This window comes from Notechis scutatus, chromosome 8 (genome assembly GCF_049901735.1).
Source record: "Notechis scutatus isolate UNSWTSFEM ecotype Mainland chromosome 8, rNotScu1.2, whole genome shotgun sequence".
In the NCBI taxonomy this organism is placed as follows: domain Eukaryota; kingdom Metazoa; phylum Chordata; class Lepidosauria; order Squamata; family Elapidae; genus Notechis; species Notechis scutatus.
Genome location: NC_142016.1, coordinates 24536296 through 24560667, shown reverse-complemented (window position 1 = coordinate 24560667; position 24372 = coordinate 24536296). Strand labels below are relative to the sequence as shown.

At 46.1% G+C, this 24372-nt stretch overlaps 1 protein-coding gene across 1 annotated transcript in view; it reads right to left on the bottom strand.

Moving 5' to 3' along the window:
- The window catches only part of SLC8A2 (solute carrier family 8 member A2), a 61273-nt gene that overhangs the window by 35876 nt on the left and 1025 nt on the right, over positions 1-24372 (bottom strand). The window contains exon 2 of the mRNA XM_087971209.1: positions 1536-3369. Within this exon, the coding sequence (XP_087827335.1) occupies positions 1536-3340 (1805 nt within the window). The 5' untranslated portion in view covers positions 3341-3369. The remainder of the gene's footprint in view (positions 1-1535; positions 3370-24372) is intronic.

Genomic DNA, 24372 nt, shown 5'->3' with positions numbered 1-24372 from the left:
CCCTCTCTCTTCCTCTTCCTCTCCCTCTCTTCTCTCTCTCTCTCTCTCCCTCTCCCTCTCCCTCTCTCTTCCTCTTCCTCTCCCTCTCCCTCTTTCTCTCTCTCTCCCTCTCTCTTCCCCCTCTCTCTCTCCCTCCCCTCCCTCCCTCTCCCTCTCCCTCTCCCTCCCTCCCTCTCCCTCTCCCTCTCTCCCCCTCTCTCTCCCTCTCTCCCTCTCTCCCTCCCTCTCCTCTCTCCCCTCTCTCTCTTCCTCTCCTCTCTCTCTCTCCCTCTCCCTCTCTCTCTCTCCCTCTCTCTCTCTCTCTCTCTCTCTCCCTCTCTCTCTCCCTCTCTCTCTCCTCTCTCTTCCTCTCTCCCTCTCCCTCCCCTCCCTCTCTCTCTTCCTCTTCCTCTCTCTCTCCCTCTCCCTCTCCCTCTCTCTCTCCCTCTCTCTCCCTCTCTCTCCCTCTCTCTTCCTCTTCCTCTCTCTCCCTCTCCCTCTCCCTCCCTCTCTCCCTCTCCCTCTCCCTCTCTCTCTCCTCTCTCTCTCCCTCCCTCTCTTCCTCTCTCTTCCTCTTCCCCCCTCTCTCCCTCCCTCTCTCCCTCTCCCTCTCCCTCTCTCTCTCCCTCTCTCTCTCCTCCCTCTCTTCCTCTCTCTCCCTCTCCCTCCCTCCCTCCCTCCCTCCCTCTCTCTCTCTCTCTCCTTTTAAAAATAGAAGAAAGAAAAATAAAAGAGAATCTTTGGAGGTCAGTGTTGAACTGTGGGATCCTTGGTGGTTTTCTTAGAGACGTTTCATTACCCAGCTAAATAACATCTTCAGTGCCAGAAGGGAGTGGGGTTTGTGGAAAGGAGGAGGAGGAGGTGGGGGGAAGGATGACTGTGATTTTGGACCAACTTACCAGGAGACAGTGAATTGTAGTCCTGCCTTAGACATGAAAGCTGGCTGGGGGACAGGGAATTCTAGTCCTATGGAAGTCCTATGGAAGGGGAATTCTAGTTCCATGGAATTTGTAGCCAGGAAAAGCAACTGGGTGACTTTGAGCCAGATCCCTTCTCTCAGCCCAAACCACCTCACAGGGTGGTTGTGCAGAAAATAGATGGCGGAAGGAATATTAAATATGTTCACCATTTGAGTCATTTATAAAAAAAAAAAACAATAAAGGTGGTGTGTGTGTGTGTGTGTGTATAAACAAACAAACAAATAAATAAAAGAGTTGGAAGACATCCTTGAACCATCTCCCTGTGCTCCTGATTAAACTATCTTCCCCAGGTGGACATTAGGGGATCCAATTCAACTCAACACAACTCAACTCAACACAACTCAACTCAACTCAATTCAACTCAACTCAACTCAACTCAACTCAACACAATTCAACACAGCACAGCTCAACACAACTCAATACAATTCAGCTCAACTCAACTCATTCCCCTAGTAACCACCTGCTTCTGTTCTCAGGAATGTCATGTCAAACATTCAATTCAGGCTCTCTACTTTCTGTCCTTGGCTCAGTATCACGACTGACCTCCGCACACACGGGGCCAATCTGTTTACTTACATAGTTTCATCGTCCTTGAATTCTAGTTCCCCACAGGAGTCCTCATAGTCCACACCCCCTCCTTGAGCCGTTCCCTCCACCGTCTGGTAGGGGACCATCACGGTTCCTCGGGCCCCCGAGCTCCGGGTGACCTTGACCTCCAGGGTCCCTTGGCATTCACTGACCCTTAACAGTTTGTCCTGGAAAGCAAAAATGCCAGCATGGTCATCATCCAGAATAGTCACAGTGGCCACCAGCGGGGCCACCAGGCGTCCCTTAGGGTGCTCAGCAGAGTCCGACTCAAACATGCCTTCCGCGTCGCCCACCCGCAGGTTGAGAAGCCGGACGAAAAAATGTTCATCTTCTTCGAAGATGTCATCATCAATGATGCCGATCTTCAACTCCTTCTGGGTCTCGCCGGGTTTGAAGATCAAGGTGCCCTCGCTGTACTCATAATCTGAACCTGCTTTGGCTGAACCATCTTCGGTCTTGTAGTCTACGTAGAACGTGTTGTAGGAGTCTCCACCTTGCTGGCAAGTCACGGTCAACGTGACCGAGCCGCAGTTCTCCAAGCAGTGGTACATGAATGGCTCAAAGAAGATCTTGCTGTAGTTCTCCTCCACCTCGGCTTCCGAAGGCACGTCCAGAAGGTTGGTGGACTTCTTGGAGAATTCCGTGACATGTTTCTTGAGGATGTTGCCTGCCCCAGTCATCATACGTGTCGCCTGGATGCGGTAGAAAGCCCGACTCTTCTGTTGATGCAGTAGAGCGTAGTAGTTGGCAATCTCCACCAGCTGCTCCAGCTCTTTATCGGGGTGCTTCTGCTTGAGGTCTTTGAGGATCTGGATAACCTCTTTGCGACTCTCGTCCAACTCTTTCTCCTCCTGGGTGACGACGGGAAGGGGAGCCACGGACGCTGCGCTGCCATCTACATAGACATTCTCTCGGTGGTCATTGGCCACAAATCCTCCATCCATCTCGATGCCTTTGGGGAACTCCCCCTCCGTTCCAATGATGATCCCACTGCGTGGGTCTGCCCTATATCTCTTGTAGACATACTTGTAGAACAAGAGACGTTTGTCAGCTATCCAGGCGAAGACGACGCACACTGGGAAGAAGACCAGGGTCAACAGGGCCTCCCAGACTTGGACGATCCCTGGTGAGAAGACAGCCAAGATCAGGTACAACCAGATGTAGGCGAAGATGCTCCAGGAAGCGGTGACAAAGAAGACCCTCAAGTGCTTGATCTTGCGGCTCTCGCCGTTGGGGATGACGTAGACGCAGACGGCGATGACCACAAACATGTTGAAGGCTGCGCTGCCCACAATTGTGCCAGGACCCAGTTCCCCTGCCTGGAAGTTATGGCCACAGACCTCGATGACAGACAGAAGGATTTCAGGAGCTGAGGAACCCAAAGCCATGAGGGTGAGGTTGGAGACAGTCTCGTTCCAGATCCTCACGGTGCCAATGCTGGTCTCCCCGTTGGCTTTGGTGATGGTGATCTCCTTCTCTTTGGACGTGATGACTTCGATGGAGGCCATGAAGCGGTCCGCAATGATGGAGACCCCCAGGAACATGTACATCATGGCCACAAAGTAGACAATGGCCCGGGCAGCCTTGTCTCCAAAGGAAGGGTTGTCCGGCTGCCAAACCGGGAGGAGCACTCCGGGTTGACATTGAGTGTAGCCTTCGCAGGTGCCGTTCACTTCCGGGTCAAGTTCTTTGGCACCAACCCAGGAGACATTCCCAGCACAAAAGACCCCAGCGACCAAGATTTTGGTAAGAAAGGAAGAGGAGACCCTCAGCGGCCACCACGGAAGATGCATCCTTCTTGAGTTGTTGAGGGCCACAGGATCTGGGAGAGAAGAGAAGAAGAAGGAAGAAACATTAGCATTCTTGGGAGATGCCCTCCAGGGTTAAGGCACCAGACTAGAAAGAAGGAGACGTGAGTTCTAGTTCTGCCTTAGCCATGAAAGTCAAGTTTGGGCCAATCACCAAGAGATTGGGAGTCCTAGTCCCGCCTTAGGTAGGAGTCCTAGTCCCGCCTTAGGTAGGAAACCTAGCTGGGTGACTTTGGGCCAATCACAGGGAGACTGGGAGTTCTAGTCCCGCCTTAGGCATGAACGCCAGTTGCGTGACTTTGAGCCAATCATCAGGAGACTGGGAGTTCTAGTTCTACCTTAGGCAGGAAACCTAGCTTTGGGGTGACTTTGGGACAATCATCAAAAGATGGTGAGTTCGAGTCCCCCCTTAGGCATGAAAGCCAGTTGGGTGTCTTTGGGCCACTCCTTCCCTCTCATTCCAATACATCTCACAGGGCTGTTGTTGTGGGGGAAATAGGAAGAGGCAGTTATGTTGAATATGTTCTCTGCTTTGGTAAGACCACACTTGAAATATTGCATTCAGTTTTGGTCACCTCGATACAAAAATATGACGCCGAGGCTCTAGAAATAGTGCAGAGAAGACCAACCAAGATGGGGGTAATGATGAATGGTTACAGGAACTTATGATGAATGGTTACAGGAACTAGGTGTGCCTAGTCTAGTTTAGTCTAAGTCTAACAAAGAGAAGAACTAGGAGAGACGTCATAGCAGTGCTCCAATATTTGCCACAGAGAAGAAGGAGTCAAGCTATTCTCCAAAGCACCAAAAGGCAGGACAAGAAACAAGGGATGGAAACTCACCAAGGAGAGAAGCAAGCTAGAATTAAGGAGAAACTTCCTAACAGGGAGGAAAATTAACCAGTGGAACGACTTGCCACCAGAAGTTGTGGAAGCTTCATCACTGGAGGCTTGTAAGAAGAGACTGGACAGTCACTGGTCTAGAATGGTAGAGGGTTTCCTGCCTGAGCAGGGGGTTGGACTAGAAGACCTCCAAGGTCCCTTCCACCACTCTCATTCTACACTCCGAGTTCAAATCCTGTCCTAGCGACATTTTGTGCACCTCTTTAGGTGACCTCACTTTGTTTACTTCGCTATCCGGCAAGTAAACAAATGAGTCATTTGCCCACTCAGATAACAAGTTAGCAAGGGAAGGGGGAAGATTCTTTTTTTTAAATCTGCTTTTAAAACAATTCCTGGAGGAACACAATATTTAAAGAGGTATAGCAATAAATAGTGGTAAGCAGGGAGGGAAGAGAGAGACTGACAGACAGACAGAGACAGAGACAGAGAGGGGGGAAGACAAAGAGAGGAAAAGGAAGAGAGAGAGAGAGGAAGAGAGAGAGGGGGAGAAAAGGGAAGACAGAGAGAGACAGAGAGAGAGAGAGAAAGAGAGGAAGAGAGAGGGAAGACACAGAGAGACAGACAGAGAGAGAGAGGAAGAGAGAGGGGAAGACAGAGAGAGAAAGAGGAAGAGAGAGAGACAGAGACAGAGAGAGAGAGAGAGAGAAGAGAGAGAGAGAGAGAGGGAGAGGGGCAAGACATAGAGAGACAGAGACAGACAGAGACAGAGAGAGAGAGGAAGAGAGAGAGAGAGAGGAAGAGAGAGAGAGAGAGGAAGACAGAGAAAGAGAGAGAGGAAGAGAGGGAGAGGAAGAGAGAGGGGGAGACAGAGAGAGAGAGAGAGGGAGAGAGAGAGAGAGAGAAAGACAGAGAGAGAGAGAAAGACAGAGAGAGACAGAGAGAGAGAGGGGGGAAGAGAGAAGGGAAGACAGAGAGAGACAGAGAGAGAAAGAGAGAGAGAGAGGAAGACACACACACAGAGAGAGAGGAAGACAGAGAGAGACAGAGGGGAGAGAGAGAGAGGAAGAGAGAAAGAGAGAGGAAGAGAGAGAGAGAGAGAGAGAGAGAGAGAGAGAGAGAGAGCGCTTCACGCTGTAATTTTAAAAGCCAAGGAACAATCTGCTACAGGAGTTTTTAAAAAAATAAAAATAAAATTTAAAAAAACAATGTTGTTGTGGCAGAATTTGTCTGCTTCTAGAAGATGGGAAAAAGTAAGAACAAAAGGAGGTTTGGCCAGGAAGAAAAGGATTAAGGGAACAGGTAGAAGTGAGTGGATTTCTCATCTCCATGTTCTCAGGACATCAAGTAGTGGCTGAAAGGAGAAAAGGACCAAGAAATGAGCTTTCACCTTCTCACCAAAGTGGTACCTATTAATCTACTCGCATTTACATGCTTTCGAACTGCTATATGGCTATGGAGATTTTCATCCATCCAGGTCCCAAAGGCGTTTTTCTCTCTTTCTCCATATTTTATTGATTAAATTATTAAAACATTGGACACAGTGTGATTGTCCTGACATTCCTTTTTATCATGCATGTTATAATATATAATACATCTTTTATATACATTTATACATTTGTACAGTTGGTTTCTATCCATAATTACCCATTTTACAGATCCTGCTTTTTATTCTGGGTCCTTCCTTTCTCTTCCCACCATTGATAAAATGTATTCCATATCTTATAGTATTCTGCTTCACCCTTATTTTTCAATTCCAGAGTCAATCTATCCATTTCAGCACATATCAATATCTTCTTTATCACCTCGCCTTCATCGAGAATTTCTCTCTCTTTCCATTTTGGGGCAAAAGTCATTCTTGCTGCCGTGATAATGTGTACCATTAGATAAATCTCCTCTTTACCATATCTTTCTGTCATAATCCCAAGTAAAAATAATTCCGGTTTATAATCTATGCCATCTCCTCTAATCCCAAAGGTGTGTTGTTGTTTTTCAAAGGCCCCTGGACTTCCTTTGTTTTTCCTGGAAGATGTTTCACTTCCCATCCAGGAATCTCCTTCGACTTCTGACTGGGTGGTGGCGAATGGAAGGATTGGTGTTTTTTGCAGTCACCTGAACAGAAGACTGATACATCTTTCCATCCTCCACCGTTCAGTCAGAACTGGAGAGGCTTCTTGGGTGAGGAAAAACAAAGGAAGTCCAGTTGCCTCTTGAAAAAGCACTTGTGGGATTCTCCTGTTAAGCAAGGTTGCCTTGAGGAAAGATGGGTGGCCAACAAAGGTAAGAAGAGAAGAGAAGAGAAGAGAAGAGAAGAGAAGAGAAGAGAAGAGAAGAGAAGAGAAGAAAAGAGATGAGATTAGAAAAGAAAAGAAAAGAATGTTCATTGAGAATAGAGTAGAATACAGTAGAATAATAGAATAGAATAGAATAGAATAGAATAGAATAGAATAGAATAGAATAGAATAGAATAGAATGGAAAAAAATAATAGAATGGAATGGAATATAATAGAGTAGAATAAGAAAAAAACGAGAATGGAATGGAATGGAAGGGAAGGGAAGGGAAGGGAAGGGAACAGAACAGAACAGAACAGAATAGAATAGAATAGAATAGAATAGAATAGAAAAACAATAATAGAATGGAATGGAATATAATAGAGTAGAATAAGAATAAAACAAGAATAGAATAGAATAGAATAGAATAGAATAGAATAGAATAGAATAGAATAGAAATAGGACAGAATATAGAATAGAATAGAATAGAATAGAATAAGAAAGGGAATAGGATAGAATAGAATAGAATAGAATAGAACAGAGAGGAGAGAATAGAATAGAATAGAATAGAATAGAATAGAATAGAATAGAATAAGAAAGAATAGAATAGAATAGAATAGAATAGAATAAGAAAGGGAATAGAATAGAATAGAATAGAATAGAATAGAATAGAATAGAATAGAATAGAATAGAATAGAATAGATCTAGTGGGGTTTCCTGCCTGAGCAGGGCGGTGGACTAGAAGACCTCCAAAGTCCCTTCCAACTCTGTTATTCCATTCTGTTCTGTTCTCAATAAAGATTCTGTTCTATTGTATTCTGTCTTTTTCTCCTATTCCTACTCTACCCTATTCACTGAATTTATTCGTCCCACATCTCATAATCTCTGGGCGGCTTTTGAACCACCGCTAAGCAATCTGTCATACGTTGAGGACTACTTGTCCTCGATTCGAGTGTCCTGAGATATGTCTGGATTACAGGGGCTCCACGCTCCACCGCCGGCTCTCTTGTGGGGGGGGGGGAGGGGGAGGAGTAGACTTTGCCCTGTGCTGAGCAGCTGCTGCCTAATATGGGATGTTTCCAGCCGCTTCTCCGGTTCCTGCCAGAGAACCGCTGCTGACTCAGGGCTTCCTCCAGCCGAGGGGCCTCGGGAAAGCAAGCTTGTTGGGGAAATCCCTCCGACAGCAGCAGGGAGAAAATTAGGAGCTCCATTTCCTTCTCCAGGCGCTCAGGACCGCTTGAACTCCAGTTTGGATGATATTGAATTCTTTATTGTCATTGTACATATGTGCACAGTCTCCCCATACAACGAAATTCACCTAACACCCGGATACCAGACCCAACAGGCACACAGACACAAACACACACACACACACACACACACATGACAATCCCCAAACACACACACACACACACACATGCCAAAATTCCCTGCCCCCTAAAAACACACAAGGTGTTGTGGTTCGCCAGCAGCAGGTGCAGACGGCAGCGGAATCGGACAGTGGGGAAGAACAGGGACCAGTCCGGGAGTCTGGGGAGGACTCGGACGAGGGTCCTGCGTCCGATGCAGAGATGGGACCAGGACCATCTGGGAGTGGGGTGCTGCCTCCAGAGCCTCTGGAGTCTGGCAGCAGCAAGGCCGAGGAACAAGGGGAGCCTGTTCCCAGTGTGCGTATGCACAGAGCTGTCAGAAGGCAAGAACAATTAAGACAAAAGGGGCGACTTGGAAGTAAGGCTGGGAAGTGATTGGCCCCTCCCATAAGACGTAAAGGAGGAGCAAAGGGACAGGAATCTTTGCAGGAAGCAACTTCATTCGTACTGGTCGGTTTGAAACCTTGAAGCTCTGTGTGGACTTTGTACTTCGTTTGGCTTTTTACAGTTAATTTGGCACTTTAGTTGTTGGCAGCCATTCAAAGGAGAGAAAGGTGGGTGCTTATCTTGAGGGGCTGTTTGGGACTCATTACTGGCTGGGAATGAACATAATTCCCAGCCTTGAAATAAAACAACAGTTGTTTGGACTAAGCATGGGCTTAATTATTGTCTCAGGAAGCCTTGATCATAACACAAGTGTCCACACAACAGACCAAGCAATACTGTCCAACAGCTCACTGATGGTGGTCCTCAAGTTCATTGTTAAGTGTGAAATGATAGCTCTGGGATAAAAACTGTTCAGAAAACTTGTGTGGTCCAAGTTTTAAATTGTTCTGTATCTTCTGCCAGAAGGCAACAGTTCACAAAGATTATGAGCAGGATGGGCAGAGTCTCTGAGAACATTGTGCAACTTCATCAAACAGTGAGATGCAAAGATGTCGTCCAGGGCTGGTAGCTGGAGCCCAATGATATTTTATCCAAAACCACCTGCTGAAAAAGGCCACCAGATCTGAAACCCCTCGTTTTGTCCACAACCAGGACAGGACAGAAGCCTGAGGCCGATTTGCAAACGCCAAGGCTATGTGGCAAGCAGGAAAGCCACTGGATCCCTGGCTGTGTGATCTTTCCTGCTCGGTTAATTGTAAACTGCAATGGGGCAGTCTCATCTTTCGCAGGTCTAGCCACAGTTAGGATGATCTTCTGCAGAAGGTCAAATAAGTTTTCTGGTGGCCCCAAAGAGATTAACCCGCTGGAGCCCCAAACCTTTGCCTTCATTTTAGAATGAAAAAGTTGCCCTCCAATTACTGTAATTTTTTTTTCATTTTCTCTCTCTCTCTCTCTCTCTCTCCCTCTCTCTCTCTCTCTCCCTCTCTCTCCCTCCCTCCATCCCTCCCTCTTCATGCTTTATCCTGTTTTGATTACTGAATACTAATTTGATTTTAATAATGACCTGCTGGTTTTCTTTAAAAGTCAGAAAAGATTTAACAACGTAAAATTAACGTCAGGCTGAAAGTTATTGTCTAGCATATTCCATTTTACCCTCAAGTGCGTGACGTTTGGAAATTTCATTCCTGATGTCTTTTGTTCTCTTTTGGTTTCCTTGTTCGATCTTGATTTCCCCCTTTAATGAGACACGAATCAAAGGAAACAACAACAACAATAAAAAAACACAGAGGTCATCTAGACCAGCCCGCTCTTCCTTGGTAGGGAGAGATGAATTGCACATAATGTTTAGATCGTCAATCTTGTAAAACCCAGTAAATGTATAGATTGTCTTTGACTTGCCAACGTTTGTTTAGCGACTGTTTGGAGTTATAATGGCACTGGGGGGGTGGGGGAAAGTAACTTAGGTCTGGTCCTCATACTTACGACATGGCCACATCCTCAAAGTCCTGTGATTAAAATTTGGGCACCATCCAAAATTTGCAATCAACATATGCATTTTACCTATATATTTTCCCTATTTTGCATATGTATTTTACTGATATATTTTCCATATTTTGCACACACATATTACCTGTATATGTTTCATATTTGCGTATGTATTTTACCTGTATATTTTACATACTTTACATACGCATTTTACCTATATATTTCACATATTTTACGGATATACTTTCCATATTTTGCACATGTATTTTTCCTATACATTTTCTATATTTTGCATATGTATTTTACCTATATATTTACATATTTTGCATATGTATTTTACGGATATATTTTACATTTCTGCACATGTATTTTATCTATATGTTTCACATATTTTGCATACGTATTTCATCTATCTATTTTACATCTTTTGCACAGGTATTTATCTTCCTCTTTGAAGGCAGGTTTGGAAATATGAAACATAAATAAGTATGTTTTTTTTAAAAAAGGGTGAGGCTTGGATGAGATGGGGGTGTCCCCGTCTCTTTTATTATTATTATTATTTTTACTTCCCTGATGACCTGATTTTCTTTTTAATCGTTGACTTACACCTTTCGTTTAGGAAAATCAGATTGTCTCCCAACGAACAAGCAGATGGCAAAGATGTGTTTTTCTCTCTGGTCTGCTGACACACTTTTGAGCCGAAGAGAGCCGATGCACCCTTCTTTGCAAAAAAAAATAAAATATAATAAATCAATGCAAAAAATATTATTCCAGAGAATGAAGGACACCGCACGCTTTCAAATGAGCTCAGTTCCCTGGGATCCATGTGCCGAACCACATCAGTAAGAAGGAACTGACTTGCATCAAAAGCATCTCCTGGTGCAGGGGTCTCCAACCTTGGCAACTTTAAGCCTGGAGGGCTTCAACTCCAGGATTCTGGGAGTTAAAGTCCTCCAAGGCTCCAAAGTTGCTAAGGTTGGAGATCCCTGTCTTGGTGTGTGTGTGTGTGTGTGTGCGTGCGTGCGTGCCCAACCTTTATCAGCCAGGAACGTCACGTCTGTGCCAACCCCATCTGCACCTTCTTTGGAAGGCTAGCTTTGCAATCACTGCTGTGCTCAAGCCGTAGCAACGCCGCTGTTCCCGTAGCAACCGAACTATAAAAAGGATGCTAAACGCGGGGATATAAAAAGAAGGAGAAGCATGAGGGACGCTGCAACCGAATAAAAGAGGAACAGAGTTGGAAGGGACCTCGGAGGTCTTCTAGTCCAACCCCCTCTGCTCAGGGCAGGGAGACCCTAGGTGTGATGATCCAGGGTGGGATACAAAACAAACACAGTCACAGAAAACAGGTGAAGCCCCTTTTATTCCTTCGCTTTGCTTCCAGGCTCCGAATATCCTTGACGGAAGACAAAAAACTCCCACACCAACAGTTACAAGAAGGAGGAAAAAAGCAACACAAACCAGGCAAGATAAGGGATGGAGGACGTCCACAGAAAACTGAACACACACTGGGAAGGATGCCAAACTCAGAGAGGAACCATAAACTAGAGATATTTCCATGCTTTGTTTCCAGCATTCACCCGTACGCAGGTGCGCCCTCTTATTCAGTTGTCACAGTTGCAGTGCATGAAGAGGATCAAGGCCCTTCCCTCCCCAGTAGACCACATCTCTCCCTTATCCTCTCCTCCCTGCATGCCCTAGGATGGAGAAGGGATGGGCCTGGGTCCTCCTCTGACTGCCCAGCCGGCCTCTGCCCTTCCCCAGCCTCCTCCACAACCTCCGGAGCCACATTTCCACTCCCTGTCGGCTGTTCCTCCTCTCCCTCAGAGTCAGTCTCCACCAGGGGCATGACACTATGGCTATTTTTTTCAGACAAGGGCTGTCCAATCTCTTCTTGAAAAACTTCCAGTTGTTGGAGCAGCCACAACTTCTGGAGGCAACTCCGTTTAGCTTCTTGCGATCAGCCAACACCAACAATCAACAAAAGGACAACCGTTCATTTAATGACATTTAAAAAAAAATAAAACTCTGCATTGGCGACAGGAAGGGCATCTGGCCAGTAAAAACTCAGCTCCATTCAGTTGCCCAGACTCCACCCCACTGCAAGGGATTATGGGGTCATTAAAAGAGGATGGTTGTCAAGGGATCTATGATTGTCTGGGTGAAAAATGTAGGCTATAATATAAATTTGGATGAGTGGAAAAAGACTTGGACTGAGAACTGGAAGCTGACTTTGTCGATGGCATTTAAGGAGAACCAATATAAAATGTTTTGTAGATAGCACTTAGCGCGGGCAAGACTGGCGAAAATGTATCCAAATATAAAACCGGAATGCTGGAAGTGCAAACAAGAAATGGGAACCTTTTTCCATATGTGGTGGCAATGTATAGAGGTTAAAAAAAATTGGAAGAAGATACAGAGATGGCTTTTTGAAATTACAAATTATAGATTGAATCTGGAACCAGAAATCTTTCTATTAGGTATGATTAAAGGGAATTTGAGCAAGGAGAAAAGATATATTATTGTACACATCTTAACGGCAGCAAGAATCACCTTTGCACAAAGTTGGAAGAGCAATAAAATACCACCAGATGAAGCTTTAATTCAAAAAATAATGGATTGTGCAGAGCTAGACAAATTCACTATGGAATTAAGAGGCAAGGATGATCGAGAATATTATGAGATATGGGATAGGTGGTATGAATGGGTGAAGAATAAAGATAAAAATGACGTACAGTCACAAAACGAGAAACATGTATATACAATGACACAAACACTGTTAATGGAAATGAGAGTTCTGTATTTTTGGTTTTTAAAGAATAAAAAATTTATGGGGAAAAAAAGAGGATGATTTAATGACTTTTTAAAGTGACAATGGCACCGAATTCCCAGAATTTTCCAGCCAATCGGAAGTAAGGAAGTCCACCAGTCTTAAAGTTGCCAAGGTTGGACACCCCTGGTTTAAATAATACTGGCATACATAACCTGCCCAATACAAGTCGTTCTCTACTTACAACAGTGACCATTCATGGTTACAATGGCACTGCAAAAAGGGACTTACGACTGTTTTTCACACTTATGACTATTTTAACATCCCCATGGTCACGTGATCAAAAAGGTAGGCACCCGACTCATATTTATGATGGTTGCCCGGGTCATGTGATCAACTTTCGAGACTTCGTCACAAGCAAAGTCAATGGGGAGGTCAAATTCGCTAAACAACGGTGTTATTCATTGAACACAACGGCAGCAATTCGCTGTGGCAAGAACGGTCATAAAAGGGGACAAAATCAGTGGGTTTTGTCCCAGTGTGTGATCTTTCTTGCCACACATGTTTCGCTTAGGAACAGAAAATTGTGATCGTAAGTTGAGGACGACCTGAATGAAGACTGGGGAAAGGGGGATCATGCAATGGACCAATTAGATGTGGGGAAAGGGGGATCATGCAATGGACCAATTAGATGTGCTGAAGAGAAAGGCCAAGTAGAAGCCAAGAAGCCTTTCTACCATCCTTGTACAACTTTTAGGAGGTCTCCAAATCGTGGAACAGGGCCAGATATTCTGCTACCCTCCAACGAAAAGGTTAGAAGATATAACTCTCCAATTAAAGGGTTAGAAGAATAACTCAGCAATGTGCAACTCTGCAGGGTATGTTAATGGGCTGCTAGAAACCAGAAATATAAAACAGGGCCAGATGTTCTGCTACCCTCCAATTAAAGGGTTAGAAGAATAACTCAGCAATGTGCAACTCTGCAGGGTATGTTAATGGGCTGCTAGAAATCAGAAATATAAAATTAGCCATTCTGTCTGTTGGATAGCCTGCTCCCAGGCTGCCAGGTGAGATAGAGGCTTTCAAAAGAGTCTCTTTGTAATATACAACAAAAAGGCCATCGTGAGCTGGGAATTCAGGAGTGTGAAGGCTAAATTTGCATGATGAATAGCAATAGACTTATGTACTACTTTACAGTGCTTTACAACCCTCTCTAAACAGTTTACCGAATCAGCATTATTCCCCCAACAATCTGGGTCATCATTTTACTGACCTCGGAAGGACGGAAGGCTGAGTCAACCTTGAGCCGGTCAGGATCAAACTGCTGGCAATCAGCAGAGTTAGCCCGCAATACTGCATTCTAACCACTGTGCACCATTGGAGGGAGGGAGGAAGGAAGAGGAAAAGGAAGAGCAATAGCACAGACTTATATACTGCTTCATAGAGCTTTACAACCCACTCTAAGTGGTTTACTGGATCAGCATTATGCCCCCAACTATCTGGGTCCTCATTTTACCGACCTCGGAAGGACAGAAGGTTGAATCAACCTTGAGCCTGTCAGAATCGAACTCCAGGCAGTGGGCATAGTTAGCTGCAATGCTACAATGTAACCACTGCACTACCATGGCTGAAGAAAGTAAGTACGTTTAGCCTAACGGATAGAGAAGGCTTAGAGGAGACATGATAGCATCTTCGAATATATATCCATTAGAGAAAAGGGGCTTGATTTACACTAAAGATAGGATAAGAAGCAATGGATGGAAGCTGGTCAGAGGGAGATCCAGATTGGAAATAAGGAGGAATTTCCTGACAGGGAAAGGAGTTAAACAATGGGACAGCTTGCCTCCCAGAGTTGTGGCTGCTCCATCGTTGGAGATTTTCAAGAAAAGATTGCACAACTATTGGTGTAAAGACTCCTGCATTGGGCAGGAGGATGGTTAGACTGGTACCTTCCAGACTTAGGATTCTATAATGCTATGAATCCATGTTCTCTGGCACGTGTAGGTTTAGATCATGTTGGTTTAGAATTCTTTTTTATAGGCCAAGTGTGATTGGACACACAAGGAATTTGTCTTGGTCCATACGCTCTCAGTGTACATAAAAGAAAAGACACATTCGTCAAGTGTCAAGAATCATAAGATATAGCACTTAATAATAGTCATAGGGTACAATAAGCAATCAAATCATACCAGATGTTTACTCAGATGTCTGCCATGGGGAACTGTCCAACATTTCAGGAGTTATGCGGGATTTTGGGAGCTGTCCAGCATTTCAGGAGCTGTTCAGCATTTTGGGAGCTGTCCAGCATTTCAGGAGCTGATCAGCATTTCAGGAACTATCCAGCATTTCGGGAGCTGTCCAGCATTTCAGGAGCTATTCAGGATTTTAGGAGCTGTCCAGCATTTTGGGAGCTGTCCAGCATTTCAGGAGCTGATCAGCATTTCAGCAACTATCCAGCATTTCGGGAGCTATTCAGGACTTTGGGAGCTGCCCAGCATTTCAGGAGCTATTTGGGATTTGGGGAGCTTTCCAGCATTTCAGGAGCTATTCGGGATTTGGGGAGCTGTCCAGCATTTGGGGAGCTGTCCAGCATTTTGGGAGCTATCCGGGACTTTGGGGAGCTGTCCAGCATTTCGGGAGCTGATCAGCATTTCAGGAGCTGTCCAGCATTTCAGGAAATATCCAGCATTTCGGGAGCTATTCAGGACTTTGGGAGCTGCCCAGCATTTCAGGAGCTATTTGAGATTTGGGGAGCTTTCCAGCATTTCAGGAGCTATTCAGGATTTGGGGAGCTGTCCAGCATTTTGGGGGCTGTCCAGCATTTCAGGAGCTATTCGGGATTTGGGGAGCTGTCCAGTATTTCAGGAGCTGATCAGCATTTTGGGAGCTATCCGGGACTTTGGGGAGCTGTCCAGTATTTCAGGAGCTGATCAGCATTTCAGGAGCTGTCCAGCATTTCAGGAAATATCCAGCATTTCGGGAGCTATTCAGGACTTTGGGAGCTGCCCAGCATTTCAGGAGCTATTTGGGATTTGGGGAGTTTTCCAGTATTTCAGGAGCTATTCAGGATTTGGGGAGCTGTCCAGAATTTTGGGGGCTGTCCAGCATTTCAGGAGCTATTCGGGATTTGGGGAGCTGTCCAGTATTTCAGGAGCTGATCAGCATTTCAGGAGCTGTCCAGCATTTCAGGAAATATCCAGCATTTCAGGGGCTATTCGTGACTTTGGGAGCTGTCCAGCATTTCAGGAGCTGAAGGTAGAAAGAAGCCTCTAGCCTTCCTCGTTTCCAGGAAGGAGAAACCAGGACTTCTAGTTTCCAACATAAACATTCCTGTAATTAACATAATAGCCTCATTAAGTGTATCTGGGTGAAACACCAATTAAAAGATCCGGGAGTCTCGTTCTACCAAAGGACAACAATGGGCCTTGAATTAACATGTCTCCCCTTTCCGATTGAGGGTTTGCTACTTCTTAATAACTGCCTTAAGCTGCCTTCATGACTAATACAAGCACACAGACACACACTGACACACACACACAGTGGCACATTCAAGGCTGGCAATTCAGATGGTGTGTTAAGGCAGCAACCGACTCTTTGGGGAAGGAGAGTGGGTCTGCCAGGGAGTTTTTGGACAGGTGTAAGGGACAAAGAAGAGGGGGGGGCAAACAGGAACATGGCCCAACAGGTGAGATCAAGGCAGACCTGTTTTAAGGGCCCCAGCTGGAATCCTATTGGCTGCCTCCTGTCAGCCCCTGGTTGGTGGGGTTGCAACCAGCAAACGTTGAGGGGGACACTGTGGCATATCCCAGAAAAGGCCCACCATTCCACCTTTTGGCCCAGTTGGGAAGTGGTTTCCCAGCTCAGAGACAATGGCATTGAAAAGAGCTGAGTCCTTCCTAGGCGGTGATTGTATTTAATGCTCCTTTCTCCCCTATTTTCCTGACCAGAACAACAATCCCATGAGGTGGGTTGGGCTGAGAGAGAGCGACTGGCCCAAAATCACCCAGTCAGCTTAATGCCTCAGGTGGGACTAGAACTCCCATTCTCCTGGTGAATGGCCCAAAGTCACATCTAGCTTTCATGCCTCATGCAAAACTAGAACTCACAGTCTCCTGGTGAATGGCCCAAAGTCACATCTAGCTTTCATGCCTCATGCAAAACTAGATCTCACAGTCTCCTGGTGAATGGCCCAAAGTCACATCTAGCTTTCATGCCTCATGCAAAACTAGAACTCACAGTCTCCTGGTGAATGGCCCAAAGTCACATCTAGCTTTCATGCCTCATGCAAAACTAGAACTCACAGTCTCCTGGTGAATGGCCCAAAGTCACATCTAGCTTTCATGCCTCATGCAAAACTAGATCTCACAATCTCCTGGTGAATGGCCAGATACTTTTCCCACTATACAAAGCTAAAATGTCTCTTTATTTCTGTTCTAGGACAATATTCTTCTTTTGGAAAATAATGCATAGAGGTCCCTCCAAGTGGGGGAAGAAACCAAAAGTTAGAAGTCAAACCATTTCCTCTTATTGTTTAGAAGTTCTTGCAGATGGATGTGTCAAAAATCAATACTAACATTTATTCTGGCCTTCCGGAGGAAAAAGTCTTTAGATGACAAACATTCCCCTCCCCTCTTTGGAAGTACATGGGGATTAGCAGACGTCTGAATTACCGCAAACCGGCAAGGCAAGGGAGAAAATTAGTCAAAATTAAATAGGCCTTTTCTCATTAATTCACAGGCGGGCTTCCAAAGTGGATTGCAAGTCAATAAAGCCTCATTAGAGAGGGGTGGAATTTAATACCCTCTTGAGAGCTGTGTGTTCTGTGTGGGAGAAATGGACATTATTCCTAGACAAAGCACATGGCCGGCTCGTCTCACATGTGCTCCCGAGGGGGTATCAGCATCCCATGCTAAGAGACAGTGATGGGCTCCAATTGAACGATCCCAACTCACGTCATCTCTGCCGCTAGAAACAGTTGCTAGGGAACTCCTTTGGGCCCGCCCACTTTACACAGCCTACGCTCTTGCACACATGTCTGTCTAGAATCAATGTGCAAAGAACATCAGCAATAGACGCATTGCTCCTATTAAGACAGTGTTTCTCCAACTTGGCAACTTGGAGAGGTGTGGGCTTCAACTCCCAGAATTCCCTAGATAGCGTGCCAATGAACTTAATATCTGCGGACTTTAATTCCCATGCCTTAGGCATGGAAACCGGCTGGGTGACTTTGGGTCCATCAACAGGAGAATGTGAGTTCTAGTCCTGCCTTAGGCATGAAAGCCAGCTGGGTGACTTTGGGCCAATCACCCAGGAGATGGGGAGTTCTAGTCCTGCCTTAGGCATGAAAGCCAGCTGGGTGACTTTGGGCCAATCACCCAGGAGATGGTGAGTTCTAATCCCACCTTAGCCATGAATGCTGGCTGGGTGACTTTGGGTCAATCAAAAACCTCCAGTGATGGAGCACTTACAATTTCTGGAGACAAGCTGGTTCATTGTTCTCACTGTCAGGAAATTTTTCCTGAGTTCTAAGTTGCTTCTCTCCTTGATTAGTTTCCATCCATTGTTTCTTGTCCTGCCTTCAGGTGGACCCCCTCTTCTTTATGGCAGCCCCTCAAATATTGGAACCTGTTATCATGTCCCCACACTAGGCCTTTGTTTCTCTAGATTAGCCAAATCCAGTCCTGCAACTTTTCTTCATATACATAAAAAGCATCAAAAGAGATGGCAGCTTTAGTAAGGTCAGTATTCCATTTTTTATGAACAGATTTTAGACCAGAACGTTTTCTTAGAGAAACTTAACCCATAACCTTGCAGTTATCACCATGCCAAAAATACAACTTTAAATCTGGACTCCTGCCAACATGACTTCTTCTTTGGTGACTAGGATGGCAAATTACAGTACTGGAGGAAGGGAGAGTGGGACACTGGGAACGTCTCCATATTTAAATTTTGAAATATGATATATGCCTACAATGTTGCATCTACAAAGATGCCATATTATAAACGGTTTTAGGCATTAACAAAAACCCCAAACAAACCAGAAAATCTGCATTCAGAAAAGCAGACTCTTTTTCTGTTTCTTGGAGTTTCTCATTTTTATGAAATCGGTCCAAATACCCACCATTCAGGCTGTTGTTTTTTAAGGGTTTGCATTAATATTTTAATGCACTCGGGTACAGGTTACTTCAAACATATGCATTTTTATTTGCAATTTTCTTAGGCTGTGCCAGGTGTTTTTTTTTCCTTTTTGCTTTTCCTGAAACTTCTGGAGATCTCATTTCCATAAATATTTGGACAGACTTTTCCTTATTATATCCAGCACCATTATATTTTAAAATGAAACACCAATATTCAGAGAACGATGAATTTTGAATACGTATGGTTGGGAAATGCAAAATGCATTCCAGTGGGGATCGGGGTACTCTGCCCCACATAAGTTCTGTAGCATCTCCAGGGCTCCAGTTTAATTTCAGAGGCAGGAAAATAAAACCTGACATTTTGTCGTTTGCCAGAATGTCTCTTGCGCGTGTCTCTTCCCTTTCCGTGGTGGAATAAGGTGGCAAATTGGATCACAGCCAGACCAGGGACAAATATCTATCAATTCATTCTGGGTGTTGCCTATTCGTCTGTGGGAAGATAATTTTACAGTTTGTAGAAAGAGGGAAAAGCTTCGGGAGATCACAAAAGAGAGGATTTGACAAGCCACAGCAGGGGAGGCAAAGAAAGCAGGGGACTTTCACTGGGGAAAATATGGGAGGGGGTTACAAATACTGTACGACAGCAAGCGGGGCAGGGTAAGTGTCTTTTTGATGGCAGAGAAAGGTGTGGAATAGATCTCTTCCACATTTTGATGCTTGCACAGACTCATCTGTGTTTTTGTTTTCCGAAGCAGATTGTTACTAAGGGTATCTGTCTCTTGGAGTAGAAATGTAGTTGGTGTAAAATTACTCACGCCCAGCATGGTTCGGTTTCCTCCTTTGGGGTGGGGTGCAGAAAGGACAGGAGTGCGTTCCCAGATACTTGAAGGACCGGACTTAAGAAGTGCGTTGGAATGAGATTACCTTATCAAGTAGATTGTGTCTTCTTTATTTATTATAGCCTGTCTTTATTGTTTTATAAGTAACTAGTGAACAACTGTAATATAGCTTCCTCTTCCTGTTTTCTTCACAACCTGTGGGGTTAGCTGGGCTGAGAGAGAGAAGGGGGGACTGATCCAAAGTCACCCAGCTGGCTTTCATGCCTGGAGTGGAACTAGAACTCACCGTCACCTGGTGATTGGTCCAAAGTCACCCAGCTGGCTTTCATCCCTGGAGTGGAACTAGAACTCCCTGTCTCCTGGTGATTGGTCCAAAGTCACCCAGCTGGCTTTCATGCCTAAAATGGGAGTAGAACTCCCTGTCTCCTGGTGACTGGCTAACAGTCACTCAGCCACCTTTCATGTCTAAGGTGGGACTAGAACTCGCCGTCTCCTGGTTTTTAGCTTTCACCACCAGACCAAACCAGTTCTACTAGCATGTGCGCCTATAAGTTTTAGAAGGGATCCATGAGGATGCACAAACACAGACTCAAAGTGAAGGTTGTCTGTCTCCCCAAGTTTGTTTCAGGATATTCCCAGGTTGGGCAAGGCGATGAATGTTGGGCCTGCTTTTTCCTTTTTGAAGAACCTTAATCCGATAGACTGCCCCTAAACAGGGACTCTCCTTTAAAACCACCCAGGGGGGTTTATCAGGTCTTTTGGAATGTTTCCTCCTAATTTAATGAGGCATTGAACAAGATAAACCACCCCACGGATTTGGCTCCTTCGTAGCCTTTGCTGAGTTATGGGAAGACTAATCAGTTCTCACCCCCCGCTGAATAGCTACAATCCTGGAGTAAGGGACATTTAGTCTTTGGGATGGTGCTTTGGTATCTGACCAGAGAGAATGGTGTGGTGGCCTAGAGCTCTTGAATTTGATCCAAGGGAGAGGCAGATATTTCTCTGTCTGGGCACAATGAGAATATATCTCTGCTGAAACAAAACTCCACCCTGGTATAGGGCAGTGATGGCTAACCTTTTCCTAAAGTGTGCGTGCTGCACCCATGATGAAATGCGAGCGTGCCCCTGCCCCACATGCACGGAAGATACCCGACAATCAGTTGGCTGGCGAGGGGTGTGTGTGCGCATACGTAGTAGGGCTCTTCCGGGCGACCTCTCATGTGCCGGCAGAAATGGCTCTGCGTGCCACTTCCGGCATGCTTGCCAGAGGTTCCCCATCATGGGTTATAGGGTCTCCTGCTTGTGCAAGGGGTTGGACCAGAATATGTCCAAGGTTTCAATGCTCAGGCAATGCTTAGTCCTTTCCAACTCTATTATCCTGTTTACAAAACCAGTCGGGCACTTTGGCTTCGCTGCCACATCTTGTGTGAGAAATGGGACAGGCCCATTAGTTAGTTTAGTTTAGTTTAGTTCATTGTCACTGCACCTCGTACAACGAAATCAAACACCATCTTCAGTGCACATCATGACCGTGAAAATAAACACAAACACACATCCTTCGCATTCCACACATTGAACCGGAAACCCTGACACCGCACCAACACTGCACTATACAGTAGAATTCAACAGAGCTCCTGCCCTGGGATAGAAGCTGTTTTTCAGCCTATTTGTCCTTGTTTTTATTATTGTCCTGTACCGTCTGCCAGATGGTAATAGTTAAAAAAAAAAAAGGGAGCTCAGGATGAGATGGATCTTGGAGAATGTTTTGAACTTTCTTAAGGCAGCGGGAGCTGTAAAGCTCTTCCAAAGAGGGGAGAGGGCAACCAATGATCTTCTGGGCAATGACATGAACCCTCTGGAATGCTGTCCTATGTTTGCAACTGGCAAACCATACATAGGTGCAGTAAGTTAAGATACTCTCTCTGGTGCAACCGCAGGGGTGGGATTCTACCAGTTCGCACCTATTCGCTAGAATCGGTTGTTAACCTTCTAAGCAGTTTGGAGAACCGGTTGTTAGAAGAAATTACTGGCCTAATCCTGTAAGGAAGGCAGGAAGGAAACATTCTGGTGTTGCTTACAGAAACTGCCTCTCGGTTAACCCTTATTACATTCTTGGCAGGACTAGACTTTCTGTCTCAGGAACTTCTCTGGAGTGTTTTTCCCCCTCCTTTGCTGGTACTTTGCTTGTGTGGAGTGACCATTCAAAGTTACAATGGCCCTGAAATAAGGGACTTATGACCGTTTTTCACACTTACGACTGTTGCAGCATCCCCACAGTCACGAGAGGCCAGGCGAGGAGATGCGTGCCTCGATGTGAGTGATGTTGAGTTGGCCAATAACATGACCACCAATCCATGTCCACCCAGTCACATGACCACCAAGCCACGCCCACCAACTAAACCATGCCCACAGAACCAGTTGTTAAAAATTTTGAATCCCACCCCTGTGCAGCAGTAGAAGGTCACCAGCAGTTTTCCATTCAGTTGTTGTTTTCTGAGAAGTCTCAGGTAGTATAATCTCTGCTGGGCCCTTTTGACCAGGGCTGCAATGTGAGCCCCCCAGGTCAGGTCCTCTTTTTGGGTAACACCCAGAAACTTAAAACTGGCCACTTGCTCCCCTCGGTCTCCCTTGAGAAGCCAGGGCTGGAGGTCTGATCTGTTCCTTTCATAGTCCACTATCAGCTCCTTGGTTTTATTGGTGTTGAGGGACCAAGTTATAGTGCATAAACCTCTTTTCTGTCTTCCCTAAGAAAGGCTTCAAGGCACGGAGAGGTAATCCTTGCTTTACATTGGTCGGTATAGTGACCGTTCCAAGTTACAACGGCACTGTAAAATAAAATGGCTTAGGACCGTCTGTCACACTTTACGATGGTCGCAGCCTCCCCCCAATGGCCGTGTGTGATCAACATTCAGACGCTCGGCAACCTGGTTTGTAATTTTGGCAACCTTCTGAACAGTCAAGTGACGGGGGAAGTTGCTAACTTGTCAACTGCCGGGATGCCTGTCACAAACGTGGCAAGAAAAGGCCGTAAAAAAATAATAATAAAGGAGCAAAAGTCACTCTGGCTTAGCGACAGAAATGTGGGGGGGCTCGATGGCAGTCGTAAGTCCAGGACAACCTGGATTCCCTACATCTGGAGAACACCAGGTGGAAGACCTTCCTCTTCCTCCTCCTTCCTCTTCCTCCTTCCCCTCTTCTTCCCCTCTTCCTCACATCCACTGGTTGTTTGATAGAGGGATGAAAATAATCCCTGCCAAACACACTCACACACACACATACACACCCTCCTTGTGGGCAGATGACAGCACAAAACCCTACAAGACGACCATTTTAGGCACTTGAAGAGACTTTAAAACCAGAAAACATCCTCCCCCCCCCCCATCCAACACCTCCCTCCCTTCTCTGGCGCAGCCGGGAGGTGTCATGGTTTGGAAGGATTTCTGCAATTCCACCCTTCTCCTGTTTTTCCAAGGAAGGAGGCTCCCACGCAGGGCCATTGCCTGCTCAAGCACCCGCAACCTGTACTTAGACTTCGATTCAGCAGATTTCCAGATTTCCTGATTTTTCACAATATCCTATTAAGCAACGTCTACAATGTCTGTTTGATATAAGCTAAGTAACTTGTGCTAAGGATAAGAATACTTTTTCTGGTCACTTTCCACCCTGCTTCAGTTTGGAACCCCAACAGCCAGTGTATCCTGCCAAGCTTGGAATCCGGGCACCCAGATGCCAAAAGATGGACAATTGAGATTTAAAATAAAAAACAAAACAAAAACAAAACCAAACACACCTCCTCCTCCTCCTCCTCCTCCTCCCTCTTTCTCTTCTTCTCCTCCCTCCTCCCTCCTCCTCCTCCCTCTTTCTCTCCTTCTCCTCCCTCCTCCCCTCTTCCTCCTCCTCTTCCTCCTTCCTCCTCCCTCCTCCCTCTTCCTCCTCCTCCCCTCCTTCCTCTTCCTCCTCCCTCTTCCTCCTCCCTCCTCCCCTCCTCCTCCCTCTTCCTTCTTCCTTCTTCTTCCTCCTCCCTCCTCCCTCTTCCTCCTCCCTCCTTCCTCTTCTTCCTCCCTCCTCCCCTCCTCCCTCTTCCTTTTTCTCCTCCTCCTTCCTCTTCCTCTTCCTCCTCCTCCCTCCTCCCTCTTCCTCCTTCCTCCTCCTTCCCCTCCCTCCTCCTCCTCCTCCTCCCTCCTCCCCTCTTCCTCCTTCCTCTTCCTCCTCCCCTTCCTCCCTCCTCCCCTCCTCCTCCCTCTTCCTCTTCCTCCTTCTTCCTCCTCCTCCCCTCCTTCCTCTTCCTCCTCCCTCTTCCTCCTCCTCCCTCCTTCTTCTTCCTCCTCCCCTCCCTCCTCCTCCCTCTTCCTCTTCCTTCTTCTTCCTCCTCCCTCTTCCTCCTCCTCCCTCCTTCCTCTTCCTCCTCCTCTTCCTCCTCCCTCCCTCCTCCTCCCTCCTCTTCCTTCTTCTTCCTCCTCCCTCCTCCCTCTTCCTCCTCCCCTCCTTCCTCTTCTTCCTCCCTCCTCCCTCTTCCTTTTCCCTCCTCCTTCCTCTTCCTCCTCCTCTCCTCCTCCTCCTCCCTCCCTCCTCCCTCTTCCTCCTTCCTCTTCCTCCTCCTCTTCTTCCTCCCCTCCTTCCTCTTCCTCCTCCCTCTTCCTCCTCCTCTTCCTCACATCCACTGGTTGTTTAAAACTCCGGGAATCTGGATGGAAAATGCTCAAGACGAAAATACACGTCGCTTTAAAGGCATTTAACGGGCAGCGTGCGTTGCTATTCTTACATCTTCAACGTTTCAGAAACCTCCCGGGCCATCGAGCTCTCCCAGAGACCCATATTTGCAACTTTTTTTTGGGGGGGGGGGGGAGATTCAAACCCCCTCTGCCAATTCCCAGAGGCAGCTATTTCCCTGCATGGATGTATACAGACCCCTTAAAGGT